General features: G+C 51.2%; 1 protein-coding gene across 2 annotated transcripts; it reads right to left on the bottom strand.

Annotated features, from left to right (window-relative positions):
* Positions 1 to 62: 62 nt before the first annotated feature.
* On the bottom strand, positions 63 to 8,732 carry Ddx39a (DExD-box helicase 39A). 2 transcript variants are annotated; one of them, XM_046436728.2, is made up of 12 exons: positions 8,580 to 8,703; positions 7,641 to 7,879; positions 4,333 to 4,544; positions 3,877 to 4,004; positions 2,870 to 2,962; positions 2,321 to 2,504; positions 1,486 to 1,604; positions 987 to 1,118; positions 796 to 905; positions 564 to 708; positions 308 to 455; positions 63 to 219 (listed from the first exon to the last, which is right to left on the bottom strand). In XM_046436728.2, exons 3-12 carry the CDS (start codon positions 4,538 to 4,540, stop codon positions 203 to 205), a joined length of 1,284 nt encoding a protein of 427 aa, XP_046292684.1. In that variant the 5' UTR covers positions 4,541 to 4,544; positions 7,641 to 7,879; positions 8,580 to 8,703; the 3' UTR covers positions 63 to 202. The 2 variants fall into 2 exon arrangements, with proteins under 2 accessions (XP_046292684.1, XP_046292683.1); XM_046436727.2 differs by lacking the exon at positions 7,641 to 7,879 and having other exon boundaries at positions 8,580 to 8,732.
* Positions 8,733 to 17,395: the final 8,663 nt, after the last annotated feature.

The following is a 17,395-nucleotide window of genomic DNA, read 5'->3' as shown; positions in this document are numbered from 1 at the left end:
TCATTGGCCAGGCCGTGTCCATGAAATGCTGACAGACGATAAAGAAACAGATGGGGTGGGAGTCAGGCTTCCATAATAAAAATTTATTCTTACACAAATCTACAGCTTTTGAACAGTAAAAAGAGACACCCATCTGTTGCCTAGAAAGAGGACATGAAGCAGCACGTGGGAAGCAGGGCGGCTGGGTCTTCAAGGCGCGTGGTTACCGGCTCTGCTCGACTGCAAAGACAACGGGGGAGGCAGTGAGGGAGAGGTCCTCTGCCCCGGACCTGCATCCCCAAATGCTGGCCCTGCCCCAGCCACTTACTGTATGTGGAGATATCGATTTCTTCCGGAAGCTCAGCCACATTCACTTCAAACCGGTCCTGGACATCATTGAGAATTTTGGCATCATTTTCATCAGACACAAAAGTGATGGCCAGGCCTTTGGTACCAAAGCGACCTGCACGGGCCACCTGCAGGGAGGCAGGAACAGGGTCAGGCCATAGACACGCACTCAGGGTTTGATGATGAGCAAAGCCAGGTGCCCACCCCACTGTCACCCCGGGAGGAGAACCTCTTACCCGGTGGAGGTAGGTGTCCGAGTCCTCGGGCATGTCATAGTTGAAGACGATGTTGACGCGCTCAATATCCATCCCTCGGCCAAAGAGATTGGTGGCCACCAAGATCCGCCGCTGGAAGTCCTTGAACTGCTGGTAGCGTGACAGACTGGGTGCAGGAGAAATAAGTGGAGGCTGTCAGACACGGGCTCCTGGGCGCTGCTCCCTCTGGCCACGGCAGGTGGCGTGCACTCACCGCTCCTCCTGGGCCATGCCCCGGTGAATGGCGATGGCTGGGAAGTTCTGCTCCACAAGGAGCTGGGCCAGGGCCATGCAGCGCTGCACGGATTTGACGAAGATCACCACCTGTAGGAGAGGCAGCGGTTAGGCCTGGCCGGGTACCCGCTCCTGAGGCCCAAAGCCCAGGACAGGCTGTGGGGGCATCACCTGGTTAAACTCCAGCACATCCAGGAGGTCAAAGAGCTTTCGGTTCTTCTCGCTGTCCTTGAGCTTGACATAGTACTGCTGCAGCCCATGCAGCGTGAGCTTGGTCTCGTCGTCCACAAACACCTCCATGGGCTGTGTGGGAAGGGGAGCAGGAAGGGGCGAGCGGGGCTCACTTCTGGGCGTCTCGCCTGCCCAGAACCTTCCAGGGAGTGGCTCCTTTGCAGCGATGCTTCCCAGAGGGCCTGCTGTACCCAACCTCAGAAACAATTCTCTACCAAAAGCTGGATGTGAGCTCTGGTCTGGCTCAGGCGTGGACCACACTCGACTCTCAGTGTGACAAAACAGGGGAAAGAAGGAGCCTCAGCCGGCCTCCCAGCATCCTTCCAGCCGTGAGGGCAATGTGGGTGTCGTGGAGCGGCCCCAGGCCCCTGGGGAGGGCTGAAGCTGCTGCGCTGAGGTCTCAGCCACCACGGGCAGGCCGGGGCGTCACCCTACTCACATCCTGCATGAACTTCCTGCAGACTGGCCGGATCTCCTTGCTCAGGGTGGCACTGAACATCATGCACTGCTTCTCATGAGGCGTCAGGCGGAAGATCTCCTGCACATCCCGCCGCATGTCTGGGTGGGGAAGGCAAGAACCAGGGGGGCATGAGTATCTGCCAGACCACCAGCCCAGCCCAGTCAGTCCCAGCCCCTCCCACCTGTGTCAGGGAGCCACTGGCACCATGACAGGACAGAGGGAGTCAAGGGAGTGGCAGGGAGAGTCCCAGGTGCCTGAGGGGCTGGACTCAGGGGAGAGTGAGCGCAGGCGCGGGAGGAACTGCAGTCGACTTACACGCTGCCAGAGCGGAGCAGCTGTGCCAATGCGCCTCGGGCCGCGCTTCGGGGAGGGGAGCCTGAGGCAGAGATAGCCGCTGGGGTGAGAGCCGTAGCTGCTCCCAGGACACAAGCCCTTCTCCCACGGGTCCTGCCACAGCTGACTAAGGGCAGGTGGCACCCAGGACTAACCCAACAGGTGGCAGAAGCCGCTCTGCTCCTCCAGGTGCATGTAGGCATGCTCATGTGCCCAGGAAGGGCTAGCAGCTCATTCGGGCACAGTGGTCCCATTGAGCTTGGCTCAGAAGCAGCACGTCCCACTCTGCCAGCACAGAACTTCCCCTAGAGCCATTTACCAGAGGCCTGTGTTCTGGCCATATCCATGTGACCCACTCTGGGACCCTTAGAAACTGCCACAACCCACTTAGAAATTGACTCTGGAGTCTGGGGCCCTGCAAAGGTGGGAGGTGTGGCGGGCGGGCCCCAGGTAGCCCCACAGGCTTGGTAGGGACACTCACCCAGCTGCTCCAGCATCTTGTCACACTCGTCCAACACAAAGTGCTTCACGTTTTTTAAGTTGAGGCTCCTGTTCCGCACGAGGGCCAGGATCCTGCCTGGTGTCCCCACCACTACGTGGGGACAATTCTTCTTCAACACTTCTTCATCTTTCTTGATGGAGAGGCCCCCAAAGAACACAGACACCTACAGGCATGAAGAGAAAGTTGCTTCCACATATCTGGGGCTGTCCATACTCACACGCCATCCTTGGTCTGGAGCGCTCAGGCCCCAGCAGTCCCAAGAGTGCCCAACACCCCAGCCTTGGTGCCTCAGAACCCAGGGACAAAGACCTGAGAGCCCAGTGCCAGTGAAAGGCAGCCCCAGGCTGGGATGGGCACAGGCCCCTAGAGGCCATGCATAATTCATCAGGCTTTTAAAGGAGCATAAACCACCGCAAACCTCAAAGGCAGCTGCTGCAGCCAAGCTTGGTAAATGCTGGCTGGCCCAGGGCTGGGGCCAGCGAGGCTACAGAGACCATGGGGCACCCTGCTTGCTTGTCTGAGGCTCACCTTGACACTGGGCATGTATTTGGAGAAGCGCTCATACTCCTTGCTGATTTGGAAGGCCAACTCCCTCGTATGGCACATGACCAGGACTGTCACCTGGGGAATGAATATGTGAGAAATCCTTGAGGAAGGCAGCCTAAATCCTCCCTCTCCAAAGCTCATACCCACCACACCTAACTGGTCCCCACCTGACAGGGCACCAGCCACACCTCAGTGTCCTACACCTCAGGCCACTTGAAGGCCCAGTCCAAATGCCTTGCCTCCATCCACCTTCTCACAGCCCTTCACTGCAGCAAAACTTCTCACAGCCTAATCTTTTGACAATAGGACCCGTAACAAAGCCAGACGGAGAAGGGACTGGGTAAAGGTAGAACCTGCCCACCCAGGGTGACAGAGGCTCCAAGTTAACAGCATCCTGCCTCTGCTCGAACTGCCCCTGCCTTCCCGCTCATGTCAAACACTGGTCACACCAGTCTTCCACCAAGACTCCATCCTTCAGGACTTGCCCCAAGACAAGGGTACAGGTCCCAACACACCGCACAAGGTTATAAAACCTGGCATGACTCTTGTTCTGTTTTGCTGCTGAGGATGGAACCCAGGGCCTCAACACATGCTGGCCAAATGTGCTGCAACTGAACTACACCCAGCACCCCCTGTATTATTCTTAAGATCAAAACACCAGAATTCACCCAAGTTATCCCCCAGATAATGGAATACAATGTTAATGACATGAGGTCGCCAGGCCTATCATCAGGAACAGCAGGAACAACCAGACAGGGCAATTCTACCTCCCAAAGCATAAGCTACGAGGGAAGCACACACTGAAACAGCAGCAATATCTCTGAGTGGTTTATGAATTGCAGGTACCTTCCAGTTCTGCCTTATTGGCTTTTTAAATTTTAACTACTTAATTTCAAAAAGCCTACAAAAAGAAAGTGGGAGCATAATTTTACCAAGGGGAGCTGGGGCTCTGCTGCCCCAGGCAGTCTGCACCTGGAAGCAGCACTCACCTGTCCATTAACTGGCTCGATCTGCTGCAGAGTAGCCAGCACGAAGACAGCCGTCTTGCCCATCCCAGACTTGGCCTGGCACAGGACGTCCATGCCCAGGATGGCCTGGGGGATACACTCATGCTGGACTGAGGAAGAAGGAGCATGTGAGTGACCAGAAAACAGGGCATTCCTTCTCTACAGATTCCTGGGAAGGTGACTAAGGGGACCCCAGATGGGGCAACCTCAGGTCAATCCTGGGCCAGACCACAGACATCTGCCTGTCTGGGGTATTCCCCCAGTTAGAGCAGACTGCCATGCTGCAGAATCTCCCAGGACAACTGCACAGCTGACCCACAGGGAAAGCAAACCCTCCCTCATCCAGGACACGCTAGAGGTTACGCTCCTCTGAGCAGGCAAAGCTGGTTTTGGGGAGATGAGCTGGGGCGGTGGGTGAACACCACCAGGGAGGCCTACCCTCGGATGGGTGTTCAAAACCACAGTCCACTATGGCCCTCAGGAGCTCTGGCTTCAGCAAAAAGTCTCGGAAGCCAGAGCTATGGATGGAGACGTAGGACCCCTTGACGTCTTTCTTAGGTGGAGCTGGAGTACTCTCTGGAGGAGCCTGGGGCTCTTCATCTTCTTCATAATCCAAGAGCTCGTTCTCCACATCCTGCTCTGCCATGGTACTGAGAACAGAAGAGAGAGGAAGGGCCAAAGGAAGTGACAAAGTGTAGGCAGGACAATCCACCCAGCAAGGGAGACCATGGCCTGGCAGCCATAAGCTGTTGACACAGACCCAAAAGAGGGCTTCATGGGAGGGCAAGCCCCATGAGGTGGCACCGAAAGTTAATGGAGCGCTGGGCATGGTGGTGCAGGCCTGTAATCCCAAGACTCAGGAGGCTGAGACAGGAGGATTGCAAGTTCAAGGCCAGCCTCAGCAACTTGGAAGAAACCCTAAATATCTTTTTAAAAAAATTTTTTTAGTTGTCAACTTTATTTTTATGTGGTGCTGAGGATCGAACCCAGTGCCTCACAATGTAGGTGAGTGCTCTACCTCTGAGGGGCAACCCCGGCCCTGTCTCAAGCATCTTAACAAGAGCCTGTCTCAAAAAATAAAAAGCAAGCCACCGACAGAGCTGTAACTTCACCCTCAGATCCCTTTTTGCCTCAACACGCGCCACCAGCTCCACCTGTGCAATACCACCCAGCTTCAGCCCATGGTTCCCACTCCCACCACCCTCCTCCAAGCTACCAGGTCTCTCCTGATGTCCTCACATGCCCATCAACATCCTCCAGCTCCAAGGGCTCCCATGGCACCCAGTGAAATCCCAATTCTGCTCCACAGTCCTCACAACCCTCCGGGTCCAGCCCCTGCCTACCATATTGCACCCCACCCTTGCTCTGTTCAGCTGCGCAGACTCACAGAGCCCCTATGCCAAGCCTTCAAGCCCTGGGGGAACATTCTGCACAAAAACATCATTCTCAACATTCAAGTCTCAGTTCTTGAGACTTGTTCAAGACCTTCTTGGATCAATGAGCCCAAAGGAATCCCCCTTCCCCCCTCGCTCCTCAAGGACCCCAGACACCTGCAGGTGTAGCTGCCCAGATGCTGGAGAAAACTGAGGATGTGGGGTGGGGTTGCGGCTCACAGGTAGAGCGCTCGCCTGGCATGTGTAAGGCACTGGGTTTGAGCCTCAGCACCACATAAAATAAAGATGTTGTGTCCACCTATAATTAAAAATAAATATTTTAAAAAAGAAAACTAAGGATGTGAGGAAGCAAGAAGCGCCTGCCCAGCTCTGGTGTCTTCTGCTACCTGCGGCCCACCCAGGGGAATAACTGCTTTCATGAAAAGGCCTCCCACTAGGCGCTGGCCAATCAAAGAGCTGAGATGGTAAATGGAATTAATACAAAGTTCACTCATCTCCTTGCTTTATCTAGCAATAGACACTAAGTGCCAGGGACCCAACTGTGAATATGCTTTTGTTCCCTCCCTCCCCCACCCCCCGCGGCAGCCTCCAAGGTGAGACAGTGCTTCTTCCTGGGCCAACACACTAAGGGTGCTAGGTGGACTTTATCCAGCCCTATGGTTTTAACCATTTCTATGCTGATGGCCCCTTCCCTAAACAACAGACCCAGTCACCAGGTGTCACTTTCACATCCCTGGGTGACACTAAAAGTTGAACTCAAAATGCCCAGAGCAAAATTCTCCATTTCCCCCCTGAAGACTTGCATCCCCATCTACAAAACAATTCCATTCTCTGAAGGAATCTTGTCTTCTCTTTCTCCCTCAACCTCCTTCTCTGATCAGCCAAGGAATTCCTCCACCACATCCATCCAGGGCCCCACCCGTACTAGGCAGGTGCTACTTCTCACTCATGCTACTACACTTACCCCAAGCTGCCATGCTGTTTTTTAAAATTAGAAAAGCTTTACAGAGATATTCATGTGTTACAGAACTCAAAAGTACACAATTCAGTGGATTTTAGCACAAAGACATGTGTCACCACTACCAGTCAAGTTTAGAATGCTTCATCAGCTCAAAAAAGCCTCTGTACCATCAGAGGCTTCAGCCACCATCCCCCATCCCAGAAAATCACTAATCTCTTGTCTCTACAGAGTTGCCTGTTTTGGACACTTCACATTAAAAGGCTCATACAACATATGGCCTTGTGTCTGGCTTTCTTCACTAAGCATCAAGTTCTCGAAGTTCACCCACTTTATAGCATGGATCAGTGCTTCACTCCTTTTTATAGCCATATTGTATTCCCTCGTGTAGGCACATTAACACATCTTTGTTATCTGGGTGCCATCACTTCTTGGCTGGACTATGCCAAAGGCCTCCTCAGTGGCTCCCTGTTCCCATCCCCTTCTACCCAAAACGGTCAAAGGGAGTCTGTTAAAGCTAAGTTGGGCCTGGCATGTCACTATGCTGCTCAGAACCTGTCACAGGCTTCCACTGTGCTCAGATAACACTCAAGTCAGCACCACAGCCCCCTCTCCATGCTGACTCTCTCACCTACTCACCTCACCAGCCTTGCTGCATCTCAAACACACCTACCTCAGCACTTGCTATCTCTGGCGCCTGGAATAGTAAAGAACTCCCGTGCCCGATACTTCTTTTGGACCCCCATTGCCCCAAAAGGGCAGTTCCTTACAGCCCCAACCTAAAAAGCACCCCCTCCAGTCAGTCCCGCCCTGTCCGGACTGGCACAGAGCAGATAAGCACTCAAAAGCAATGGCTGAATGAATGGAACAAGAATCAGGTCTTAAGGCAGAGTGTGCGAGTCCCTGAATCTGGAAGCAATCTGATACCAACCCTAAGAATTCTTACTGGCAAAGACAGGAGGGGTCCATTTTCCAAGCACCAGAGAAAAGACCAAGAGCCAAGAAAGAACAGGAGCCAAAAAAGATCAGTCCAAAAAGCACCAGATCTTTTGGGGTATGAAGAACAACTGGCTGGATGAAGTACAGGCAGCAGACAAAGCTGGAAGAGCTGGTCAGGCCCAGGGCACTTAAGCTTAATTTACTAAGCAATAGAGGAATCGCTGATTAGGTTTCAGAGTTGAGTGAGTCAATCAGGATTTACCCAAGAGGAATTTACTCCACAGACGCAGAGGAGGCTGACACCAAGAGCCAGGAAAACCAGTCAACAAATGGAAGGGAATTAAAGCGGGAGGGGGGCTGGCTAAGTAAGCAAGAAGAGGAGACCGCGGGACACCAAACAGGTCAGAGACAGGCATCACCTGGGCAACCCACAGATGGAAAAGAACCAGAGTTACCTCCTCTGACTTCCAAATCTGGGTGGCCAAGAGACGGCGTGTTTAAAATACACAGACCAAGCCAAGTTGTTTGGGTTGATGTGGAGACATATTCGCAGCACAAATTTTTGCAGAAGGGGCGAGGGATGTAGCCCAGTGGTGGAGCGTTTTCCAAGCCAGCGCGAGGTCTTGGGTTCCAACTCCGGACCGAGAGAGGAAGGGGGGGAAAAGGCAACTCCCAGAAGTGGCTGGCCAGAGTCCTATGCTCGAAACAAATCGGGTCATAAGGCAGGATTTGGTGTGGTCTAACAGCCCAGAAAGGCCGGCCGCGACAGCTGAGGTCCCAGGAGCAGCAGGGCTTGGAAGCTGACACCGGGGTAAATGACAACCCAGACGTGCCACGCGCACCCATCTGCCCTCCGTTGTCCCCAGATAGGCTTTTCACCCCGGCGTTGATTCCCTACTGGGAACTTCTAATTTCAAAAGAAGATGATTTCTGCCCTAAGTGTCTGGAACTCGAGTCCCGCTGATGAAGGGGGCAAGAACAAGGTGCAGTGGGGGAGGGGGACGCCCTTCGGACCCGGAGAAACCAGTCCCGTCTGGTAGCTCTGGCTTCTCCCACCGCGGCCTCAAACTCCGGTGTAGCCCCCTCAGTCTCTCCCACAAAAGGCCCCAAGCCGCCCCGGAGTCTACTCTCTCGCCCAACTCGGGCCCAGCCCGCAGACAGACCGCCATGACACCCCCTCCCGGAAGCCGGCCCGCGCCCTGCGCGCCAACGGCCGGCCCGGTCCTGGCGCATGCGCCCCGGCGCCCAACGGCCACCACCTCGAGCTCCGGGAGCCCCAACCGCCCCGCCCCCCCTCCTGCTCCGCTTCAACCCGCGGTATCTGCTCTCGCCCGTTTATCCACAGGTCCGACGTCCCCGCACCGCGGCCCCGCGCCCCCGGCGCCGCCGCCTACCTGGGTCTCCGTTCGCCTCCGCGTGCTACGAGGAGAGCCGCCTGACTCCGGTTACCCAGCACGCGCCGCGACACGAGCTGCGGCGCTTCCTGCCTCCTCAGTAAGACTGTGGTTCTGCTCACAGGACAGCTTGCTTTTCAGTCAAGAGAAGCGGAAGTGGTGATTGGATAATAAGGAAGGTGTCAGGAGGCTATTGGTGGAGAGGAGAAAAGAGGGCGTGCCTCAAGCCTCCGCTTCATTGGTCAATCTGAAAGTAGGCGCGCCAAAATGAGATCTACGCCGGGCGGCGCCCTGTCATGTGATCTGGGTTCACTCCTCCATGGGTGCCGCCATGTTTAGTACTGGCAACTGAAGGACAGATAATTAGCCCTTGACATGTGCCCCACCCTTTAGAATCGTGGCCTCCGTACTTGACGCTAAATCCTGTGCTCCCGGAGTTAGCATTGCTCGCACGCGTGGGGGCCCTCCACCCTGGAGGCTCTGAAAGGACTCCAAGGAGGCCTCGAGGCTTCCAGTGACTATTCTTGTTTGTTCTTGAGTTTAACAGAACTAGAATCCTGCAATAGGTTTGTCTTTGGTGTCTGGCTTCTTTAGCTTTTTTTGTGTGTGCCAGGGATTGAACCCAGAGGCGCTTACACTGCCACATTCCCAGGCCTTTTTCTGTTTTTATTTAGAGTCAGGGATCGCCGACTTGCTGAAGCTGGCTTTGAACTCACAATCCTCCTACCTCAGCCTCCTCAGCCCCAGGGGAGGGCTGTGTTGTGGTGTGCGCCACCACACCTGCCTGGCTTAGCTTCTTTTGCTTAGCAAAATGTCCATATGAGCGCAAATTGCTGGGCATACCGGCAGTTTGTTTTGTTTTCTCTCGTGGAGTAGTATTTATTGTGTGGCTATATTACAATAGAGCCAATATACTTTTTTCCAATCCTCTGTTAATGATCAATTGGTTGTTATTCATTTTGTTTATTTGAACAACACAAAGCCTTGCGCTGCCAGGCAAGCATACTGACATTGAGCTGCACCCTGAGCCCCTGTTTTCCCTGCTGAGACAGCGTTTTGTTGTTGCCCAGGATAGCCCTGCACCTCTGAGCTCAAGCCATCCTTCTGCCTCAGCCTCCTCAGTATCTGGGAACATTAGGCGAGTTACCACCACATCTCATTTGGCCGGTGTTAATGAAGTTTGCACAAGTACCTTTGTGAACAGATTTTTCCGGAGTCAAATTCCTAGGAGTAGAAAGGTAGACCACATACCATTGTGTATGCAAGGTTTGGGTTTAGTAGATTTACCACCCCCCAATACTGGGGATTGAACTCAGCAATGGGGATTGAACCCGGGTTGATCTGCCACTAAACTACATCCCCATCCCTTTTTAAAAATTTTGAGACAGGGCTGGGGAAGCTGGAGCAGGAGGATCTCACATTCAAAGCCAGTCTCAGCAATTTAGCAAGAGCCTGTCTCAAATAAAAAGGACTGGTAATGTGCCTCAGTGTTTAAATGCCCTGGGTTCAATTCCCTGTTCACCTTCCACCACCACCAATACTGCATTAACACATTGTCTTTTCCTTTTGTTTTGTTTTTTATGTTACTGGGGATAGAACCCAGGGAAGCTTTATGACTGAGCTACATTCTCCAGTCCTATTTTAAATTTTTGAAACAGGGTCTTGCTAAATTGCTCACACTGGCGCCTGCAGCTTGCCATCTTCCTGAGTAGCTAGGATTTCTGGCATATGCCACCATGTCCAGCACACATGGTGCATTTTGAATTTTATGCCCTAAGCCAGTTTCTCACTTCACCCCTAGTCCTGGGCTTAGGTGCTAGCCCTTATCCTGAGAAATCTAAACCTATCAACAGATTCCATCAAACGTTTAATCACCATGTGGAGCAAGTGAGGGGATGGAATTAGCATATTTTTTGCCAGATACATGGCCTGAAACCTAGAGAGGATTAATCCCAGGCCCAATGTCACACAGTTGGCAGAGATCCAAGCCAGGCTGTGTCCCTTTCTTAGGCTGTACCCTCTGAAGGTGGAGACAGAGGCTGAGGCCAAGTAATTTGGCTGACGATTTTTGGTTTGGTTTGGTTTGGTTTTAGTGTGCTAGGGGGGTCAAACCCAGTGCCTCATGCAGGCTAGGCAAGCACTCTACCACTGAGCCACATCCCCAAGGCCAAGTAACTTGGAAGCCTGGGGAAAATCAGTTCCCAGAGAGAGATGCCCCAGAGAAAGAGGTGGGAGGTGCACTTGGAGTAATTAGATCATCTGAAATGAGATTATAGAGGCTGAAGCTAGTTTAGTCCTGTTGAGAAGTCTAGGGAAACAGTGGCTCACCATCCATGCAGCCTGTGAGAAGGTTCTACAAAAAAAAAAAAAAACTTACAGGAAAGATCAGAGCCTCCTAAAATACACCCACCACCCAAGATTAGCAAATGTTAACATTTGTCATATTGGCTCGATCCACTTCAGAATGTTTTAAGATAGAAAAGACTTAAAACACACCCACCCAGAGAGCTAAAAAGAAAGACTGACAGTATTGATGGCTGGAGAGCCTACGGTGCTGGCAGAACCCTCACCCACTGCTGGAGGCTGGTGAACCAGCAAAACCACTTTGGAAAATTTCTGGGCAGCCTTCATGTTAGCCAAGAGGCCCCAAAGTGGCTGAGCATTGTTTTTTGAGGGTAACCCAGTGCCTTGTACATGCTAGGCAAGAGCTCTGCTACGGAGCTGTACCTGCAGCCCCGGTTGGGCAGTTCCTAATAAGGATCACCAGGCATCTTAACCTCAGCACCCTTGACTTTTCTTTCAGCTTGGTGTGGGGACTGTCTTGTGTACTGTAGGATGTTGATCAACCTTCCTGGCCTCTGTATACCTGTGTTCCCTTCTAGTCATGATAACCAAAGATGTACCCAGACACTGTTCACAGCTCCCCCTAGAGGAAGGGGCAAAATCCTTCGCACCCTGGGACCCACCCTGCTCCCCTTCGTTAAACAGACCTGTGTCATGGCCAAGCAGTCTTCCTAGGTGAGGACCTAACAATCAATGAAATGCTTTTGTTCACAAAAGACATGAGCAAGGATCATACTTTTATTCCTAATAGCCCCAAGCTAGAAATGACTCAAATGTCCACATAAAAAGTGAATGGAGAAGCAGGACCCGTGGTGCACACCTTCAGTCCCAGCTACTTGGGAGGCTGAGACAGGAGGATCACAGGTTTGAAGCCAATCTCAGCAACTTAGAGAGTCCCTGTCTTAAAATAAAAAACATAAAGGATTGGGGATGTATCTGAGTGCCCCTGGGCTCAATCCACAGTACCCCAAACAACTAAATAAATAAATTAAAAAGCCCAAATGCATTGCATCTGTGCTGAGCATATACAGAATTTTTTCTTGTTATGATTCCCTAAACAATACAGTATAACAACTATTTACAGAGCATTTACATTGCTTCGGGTATTATAAGTCATCTGGAGACCATTGAAAGTATATGGGAAGAGCAGAGCACTCAGGCCCACACCCATAATCCCAGTGACTCAGGAGGCTGATCGTAGAGGATCCTAAGTTTAATGCCTGCATGAGGAAATCAGCCAGACCCTGTCTCAAAACTGAAAACAAAAAGGGGCAAGGATATAGCTTAGTGGTAGAGCACCCCTGGGTTCAATCCCCAGAACTGGGGGGGGGGGCGGAGTCCATGGGAGGATGTACATGGGTTCTATGCAAATGTGGCACCCTTTCCTAAAAGGGAGTTGAACTTGAACGGCCACGTGACTTGGTATTGGGAGGATCCTGAAACCAATCACCCTTGAAATTTAAATTGCTAGAAAATTAAAAAAGGATCTAAGTAATGATACACACAACATTATGGATGAATCTCAAAGCCAACACATTCTCTATAAATATAATCAAAATCACTGGATCATACACTTTTAGTTTTATTTACTTATTTAAATTTTTGTGGTATTGAGGGTTGAACTCAAGGATGCTTTCCTACATCCTACATCCTCGGCCCTTTTTTTTTTTTTCTTATTCTTTGAGACAGACAGTTTCACCAGTTTGCCTGGGCTGGCCTCAAATTTGGAATCCTCCTGACTCACCTCTCAAGTCCCTGGGATAACAGGTGTGTGCCACTGCACCTGGCTCATGTTTTACTTTTATTATTATTATTTTATTATTTTATTATTATTATTATTATTATTTTTGAGAGAGAGTCTTGCTAAATTTTCCAGACTGGCCTCAAATTTGTAATCCTGCCTCAGCCTGCAAGTTGCTGGGATTACAGGCACGCACCACCACACCCAGCAAGTCAAACACCTTTAAAACGTGAATTTTATGGTCTGTGAATTTAATCTCAATAAAGATAAATAAATAAATTTAAAACATGTTGAGCAAAAAAAGCCAGTCACAAAAAAAGCACATGTGGATGATTCCAGGAAATACAAAGTTCAAGGAAAACTCAATCGATGGTAATAGAAATTATAGGAGGAATTTGCCTAGGCAGAGACACAAACTAAACTCCTCGTGGCAGACTGGACCAAGTGGTGACCATCCGGGTATAGATGTATACGAAAATTAGCTGGGGCTGTAGCTCAGTGATAGAGCACTCGCCTAGCATGTACCAGGCCCTGGATTCCATCCCAGCTGCAGAAAAAAAAAAAAAATCATAGTGCCACACCCCCCACCCAAAGATCTGTTTATCTTACCATAGCTAAAATGTCCTTCAATCAAAATAATTAATAGTTTAAAACAAAAGAAATAACACATTATAAAGTCAAAGTACCCTGCTTCACCACCTGCCCTGCTACAGTAACAATACCCTAAATAAAAAATAATGCTACTGAATAATCATGGCCCTGTGTTCCAGAAGACTTAATTCATTCAAGCCTCCAGCCATCCTATGACTAGGGGCTGCTATTATCATCCTTTTTTAACAGATGAACAAACTGAAATACAGAACAGTAACCTGCCTGAGCTGTCCATATTAGTGTGAGTTCCATAAGGCTCTCCTACCTTTATACGTTATTTCTCTGTTTTATTAATCAATAGAAAATCATATTACAGTGTACTTTTTTAAAAAAATTTATTGCTGGGGATTGAACCCAGGGAAGTATTCGACCACTGAGGTACATCCCCAGCCCTTTTTATTTTTGAGACAGGGTCTTACTAGGTTGCCCAGGCTGGCCTCCAATTTATAATCCTCCTGCCTCAGCCTCCTAAGTAGCTGGGATGTATGGGTGTGGGCCACCACAATGGTATCCTGGGAAATGTTTTTTTTTTTTTTTTTGAGATAGATTCATTGGTACATTTAGTTCTGCTCTCAGCTTAATCCACTCCCGTTTCTTTCTCTGGCTCCTGCTGGTCCACACTTGGTTTGCAAAGAACTTTATCTTTGGGAAATACAGCCTCATTCTGTTTCTCCCTGATAAGAATGTATCACTGGTTCTCACTGTCCTCAGGGTCAAATTGAAACTCCCACCACACCATGGGCAGTGTCTGGAACTTGCCACATCCACACTGAAGTTTATCAGCACTAAAAATTCCAGCTCAGCTGTATGATGTCTGGGTTGTATCCCCATTTATTCATTCAGCAGCTACTTTATTTATTATTTTACAGTGCTGGGGCTTGAACCCAGGGCTTTATGCATGCTATGCAAGCTGGCTGTCAGTGAGCTACACCTCAAGCCCTCAGCAACTGTTTATTGAGCATCTAGTATGTGTCAGACCCTGTTTTAGGAGGCAGGAACCCAGCAGAGAACAAGACAAATGTTCGCCCTTAGATTATTGACATCTTTTTGGGGGAGATATATAAGGAATGGTAAAGAAAATTTATTAAAATTCACATGAAAGAAAAATCAAGCCAAGTGAGGGTTGAAATTTGGAAAGGATGGGATGGGATTTATTATAGATGGGGGAGCAATCAGAGAAACCTTCTCTAAGGAGGCGACATTTGCACAAAGATGGAAATAAGCCATGTACAGTGGTGCATGCCTGTCATGCCAGTGATCCTGGAGACTGAGGTAGGAGGACTGCTACATTCGAGGTCAGCCTTGCAACTTAGACTGTATCACAGAAAAAAAAGAAAGAAAGAAAAAAGAAAAGAAAAAAGAAACTGGGTCTCAATAAGTTGCCAAGGCTAACCTTGAACTTGCAATCCTCCTGCCTCAGCCTCCTGAATCCAAGCCTGGCACGGTCTCAAAATTAAAGTTAATAAATAAAAAGGGATGTAGCTTAATGGTAGAGGACCCCTGGCAGGGGACAGGCTCTGCACCTTTGAGGCATGTGCCACCAGAGTGGAATGATCATGGAGTTGGTGGGAGATGAGGATGGAGGACAGCCATCCCCAGAGTGTGCCTGGTTTTCCTGACTCTTCTCTGGGCCTTTGCCCCTCTTTAACCACCTGGCGATTTTCTAATTCATCCTTTGGAATTCAACTTCAGTGCCAGCCCTTCTGTGAAGCCCATGCTTGCTGCTCCCCCCATGGGGTGGCTGACAAAAACACCATGCAGGACAGGTAAGGGGTGAGAAGTTTTTTGTAACACTGATGGGAAGCCAGGAGCAGGTTTTCCAGCAGGGACAGGTGGGAAACGGTGTCTTTTAGGGATTCCAGGGCCCCAGAGTGGATTGATGAGTAGCCAGAAAAGTTACGGGGACGTGCTGCTAGCTCAGATATTACAGTTAGTCCTTTGTCTGCCTTTTAGATCCCCATTGCAACTCTGTTTCCAGTGCCACCGAAGTCCCCAGCGGGCATTGATAAATGTTCACTGAGTAAATGAATGCGGGAAGGTTGAAGAGAACATTTGGCTGATTTCCCCGGCTGCATCCAGGGAAGCAGCCTGGGACCTGGCAGGCGGGCGAGGGTTCGTCCCTGGGCAAGATGCTTTCTGCCAATCATCCTTGGCCTCCCTGGAAACCTTTCTACCTTGGGCTCCCCTTCTGTTAAATGGGTGGGAGAAAACTAGATGGAGATGCTATGTCCATCAGTGCAAGGACCATAAATATCCTGTGTTTTTTTTTTGTGTGTGTGTGTGTTTTTGTTTTTTTTGTTTTGGGCAATACTGGAGATTGAACCCAGGAGTACTTTACCACTGGGCTATATCCCCCACTCTTTTCTATGTTTTGTTTTGAGACAGGATCTCATTAAGTTGCTTAGAGCCTTGCTAAATTGCTAAGGCTGGCCTTGAACGTGTGGTCTTCTTGCCTCAGCCTCAGGAGTTCTGGGATTACAGGTATACCTGGCAAATATCCTATCTTGATTATTAGAGTAAGAGGCTTCTCAGGGTTTTTGTTTTTATCTGCAAATAACTAGGAGCAAAATAACTAGCTTGAAGAGTTATTGAATTCATTCAACAAACATCTGAGGAACAGCTAGGAAGCCAATTGGCTGGAGGGAATGAAGAGCAGAGATGGGAGGAAGTAAGGGCATATTGTGCAGGGTCTTGTAGGCTGCGTTTTGTTGTGTTTCTGGTGAGTTGGGGGCCAGGTTCTATGCAGAAGAGAGATATACCCCAACTCAGGTGTCCACGGGATCCCTTGGGAGAACAGACTGTGGGGGATGAGGACGAGGCCTTGAGAAGAGGGAGAAGGCACCAGATGAGTGGTGTGGGGGCTGGACCTGGAGAGGGTGGCCGAAGGGTGGAAGTGAGCGGATTCTCTATCAACACGCTTCTGCTCCTCCTTTCTCTGTTAAAATCCTCCAAAGAGTTGCCCAGAAGCAAACAAGAGAAAACACCGCAGCCTGATCTCTGGGACGACAGACACCCGAAGAGCTGCGCCGCTGGTAACCAAGATACCCACAACCCTGCGTTCTGGCCGGTCCCGGGAGGGCGCCGAAGTGCGAGCACCGCCTCCAGGGAGCGCAACCCGCCAGGAGCCCCGGGCACCAAGGTTTGGCTTCTTCACGGGATTCCTAAGGGGGAGAGGGGGCCGGCGGCGGCCACAAACCAAGTTGCACTCCCCGGGGGACTCCAGCACCTTGGAGAAATTCTGCAGAAACCTCCACATTTCGCTCGGGTACTAATCTGCATTTACGGAAAAAGAGCCCGATCCCCACTTCACAGCGGGGGGGGGGGGGAGAAACTGAAGCTCAGAAGCTCCCGAGGTCCACAGTGGCAGCCAGTCCGAGGCTGTGTTGCGATTCGAACCCCTTTGAATAATGGTGACAGTAGCTTTAAAAGTGACGACGGCCAACACTTACTGAGCACTTACTGTGTTCTCAGCACTTAGCATGCACTTGGCACTTAATTTTTACCAACACCCGAGAGGTGAGTAAACCCTTCCCATTTCAGGCACGAAGCGTTCGGCTTTGGGGCTCCCTCGACATCGTTCGCTGAGATTCGAACTCAGACCCGCCCAGAGTTCGTCTGCAGGCAATAGGGAAACTTCCAAGCCACCGACCGGGGGACCGTGGGTTCAGGCGGTCTGAGCTTGCAATGCTGGGGGATAAATGGTCGTTTTTGCTTTTACAGTGGTCCCGGGAGCCCCAGAGGCCTCTGCACTGCCCGCTTTAACGAGGCCCATCCATCTCTTTGGGGTTCCCGCGCGCTTGGATGTGGGAACCCTGCGCAGAGCGCGGTCTCCGCGGGATCCGGAAGGAGGCAAGCAGGGGTGCAAGGAGGCGCTCTGGGCTGGAGGGAAGGGGACCCCGCAGCCCCGGGGGCCGCCGGGAGCCCCGCCCCTCGGCCCCGCCCCCTCCCCGGGCGCCGACCTCCGCGGTCACGTGACCCGGCCCGGCGGCCGCTGGGGCCGGAGGGCGCGGCGCGCGGACGCGGCGGCCTGGCCAGGCGGGGCCGGAGTGGAGCAGGCCAGAGCGGGCCGCGCGCCTGGGGA

The sequence above is a fragment of the Marmota monax genome, unplaced genomic scaffold (genome assembly GCF_021218885.2).
Source record: "Marmota monax isolate L192 unplaced genomic scaffold, Marmota_monax_Labrador192_F-V1.1 WCK01_AAM20220418_F8-fsc00021, whole genome shotgun sequence".
In the NCBI taxonomy this organism is placed as follows: domain Eukaryota; kingdom Metazoa; phylum Chordata; class Mammalia; order Rodentia; family Sciuridae; genus Marmota; species Marmota monax.
Note: the sequence above shows the minus strand (reverse complement) of the source record. Positions and strands in the feature narration are given on the sequence as shown.

Coding starts and splice junctions, on each gene's coding strand:
- Ddx39a (XM_046436727.2), bottom strand. CDS start 4,540: ATGGCAGAGCAGGATGTGGAGAACGAGCTCTTGGATTATGAAGAAGAT. Junction 709..795: donor GGCATGGCCCAGGAGGAGCG/GTGAGTGCACGC, acceptor TCCTGCACCCAG/TCTGTCACGCTACCAGCAGT. Junction 456..563: donor CGGACACCTACCTCCACCGG/GTAAGAGGTTCT, acceptor GCCTCCCTGCAG/GTGGCCCGTGCAGGTCGCTT.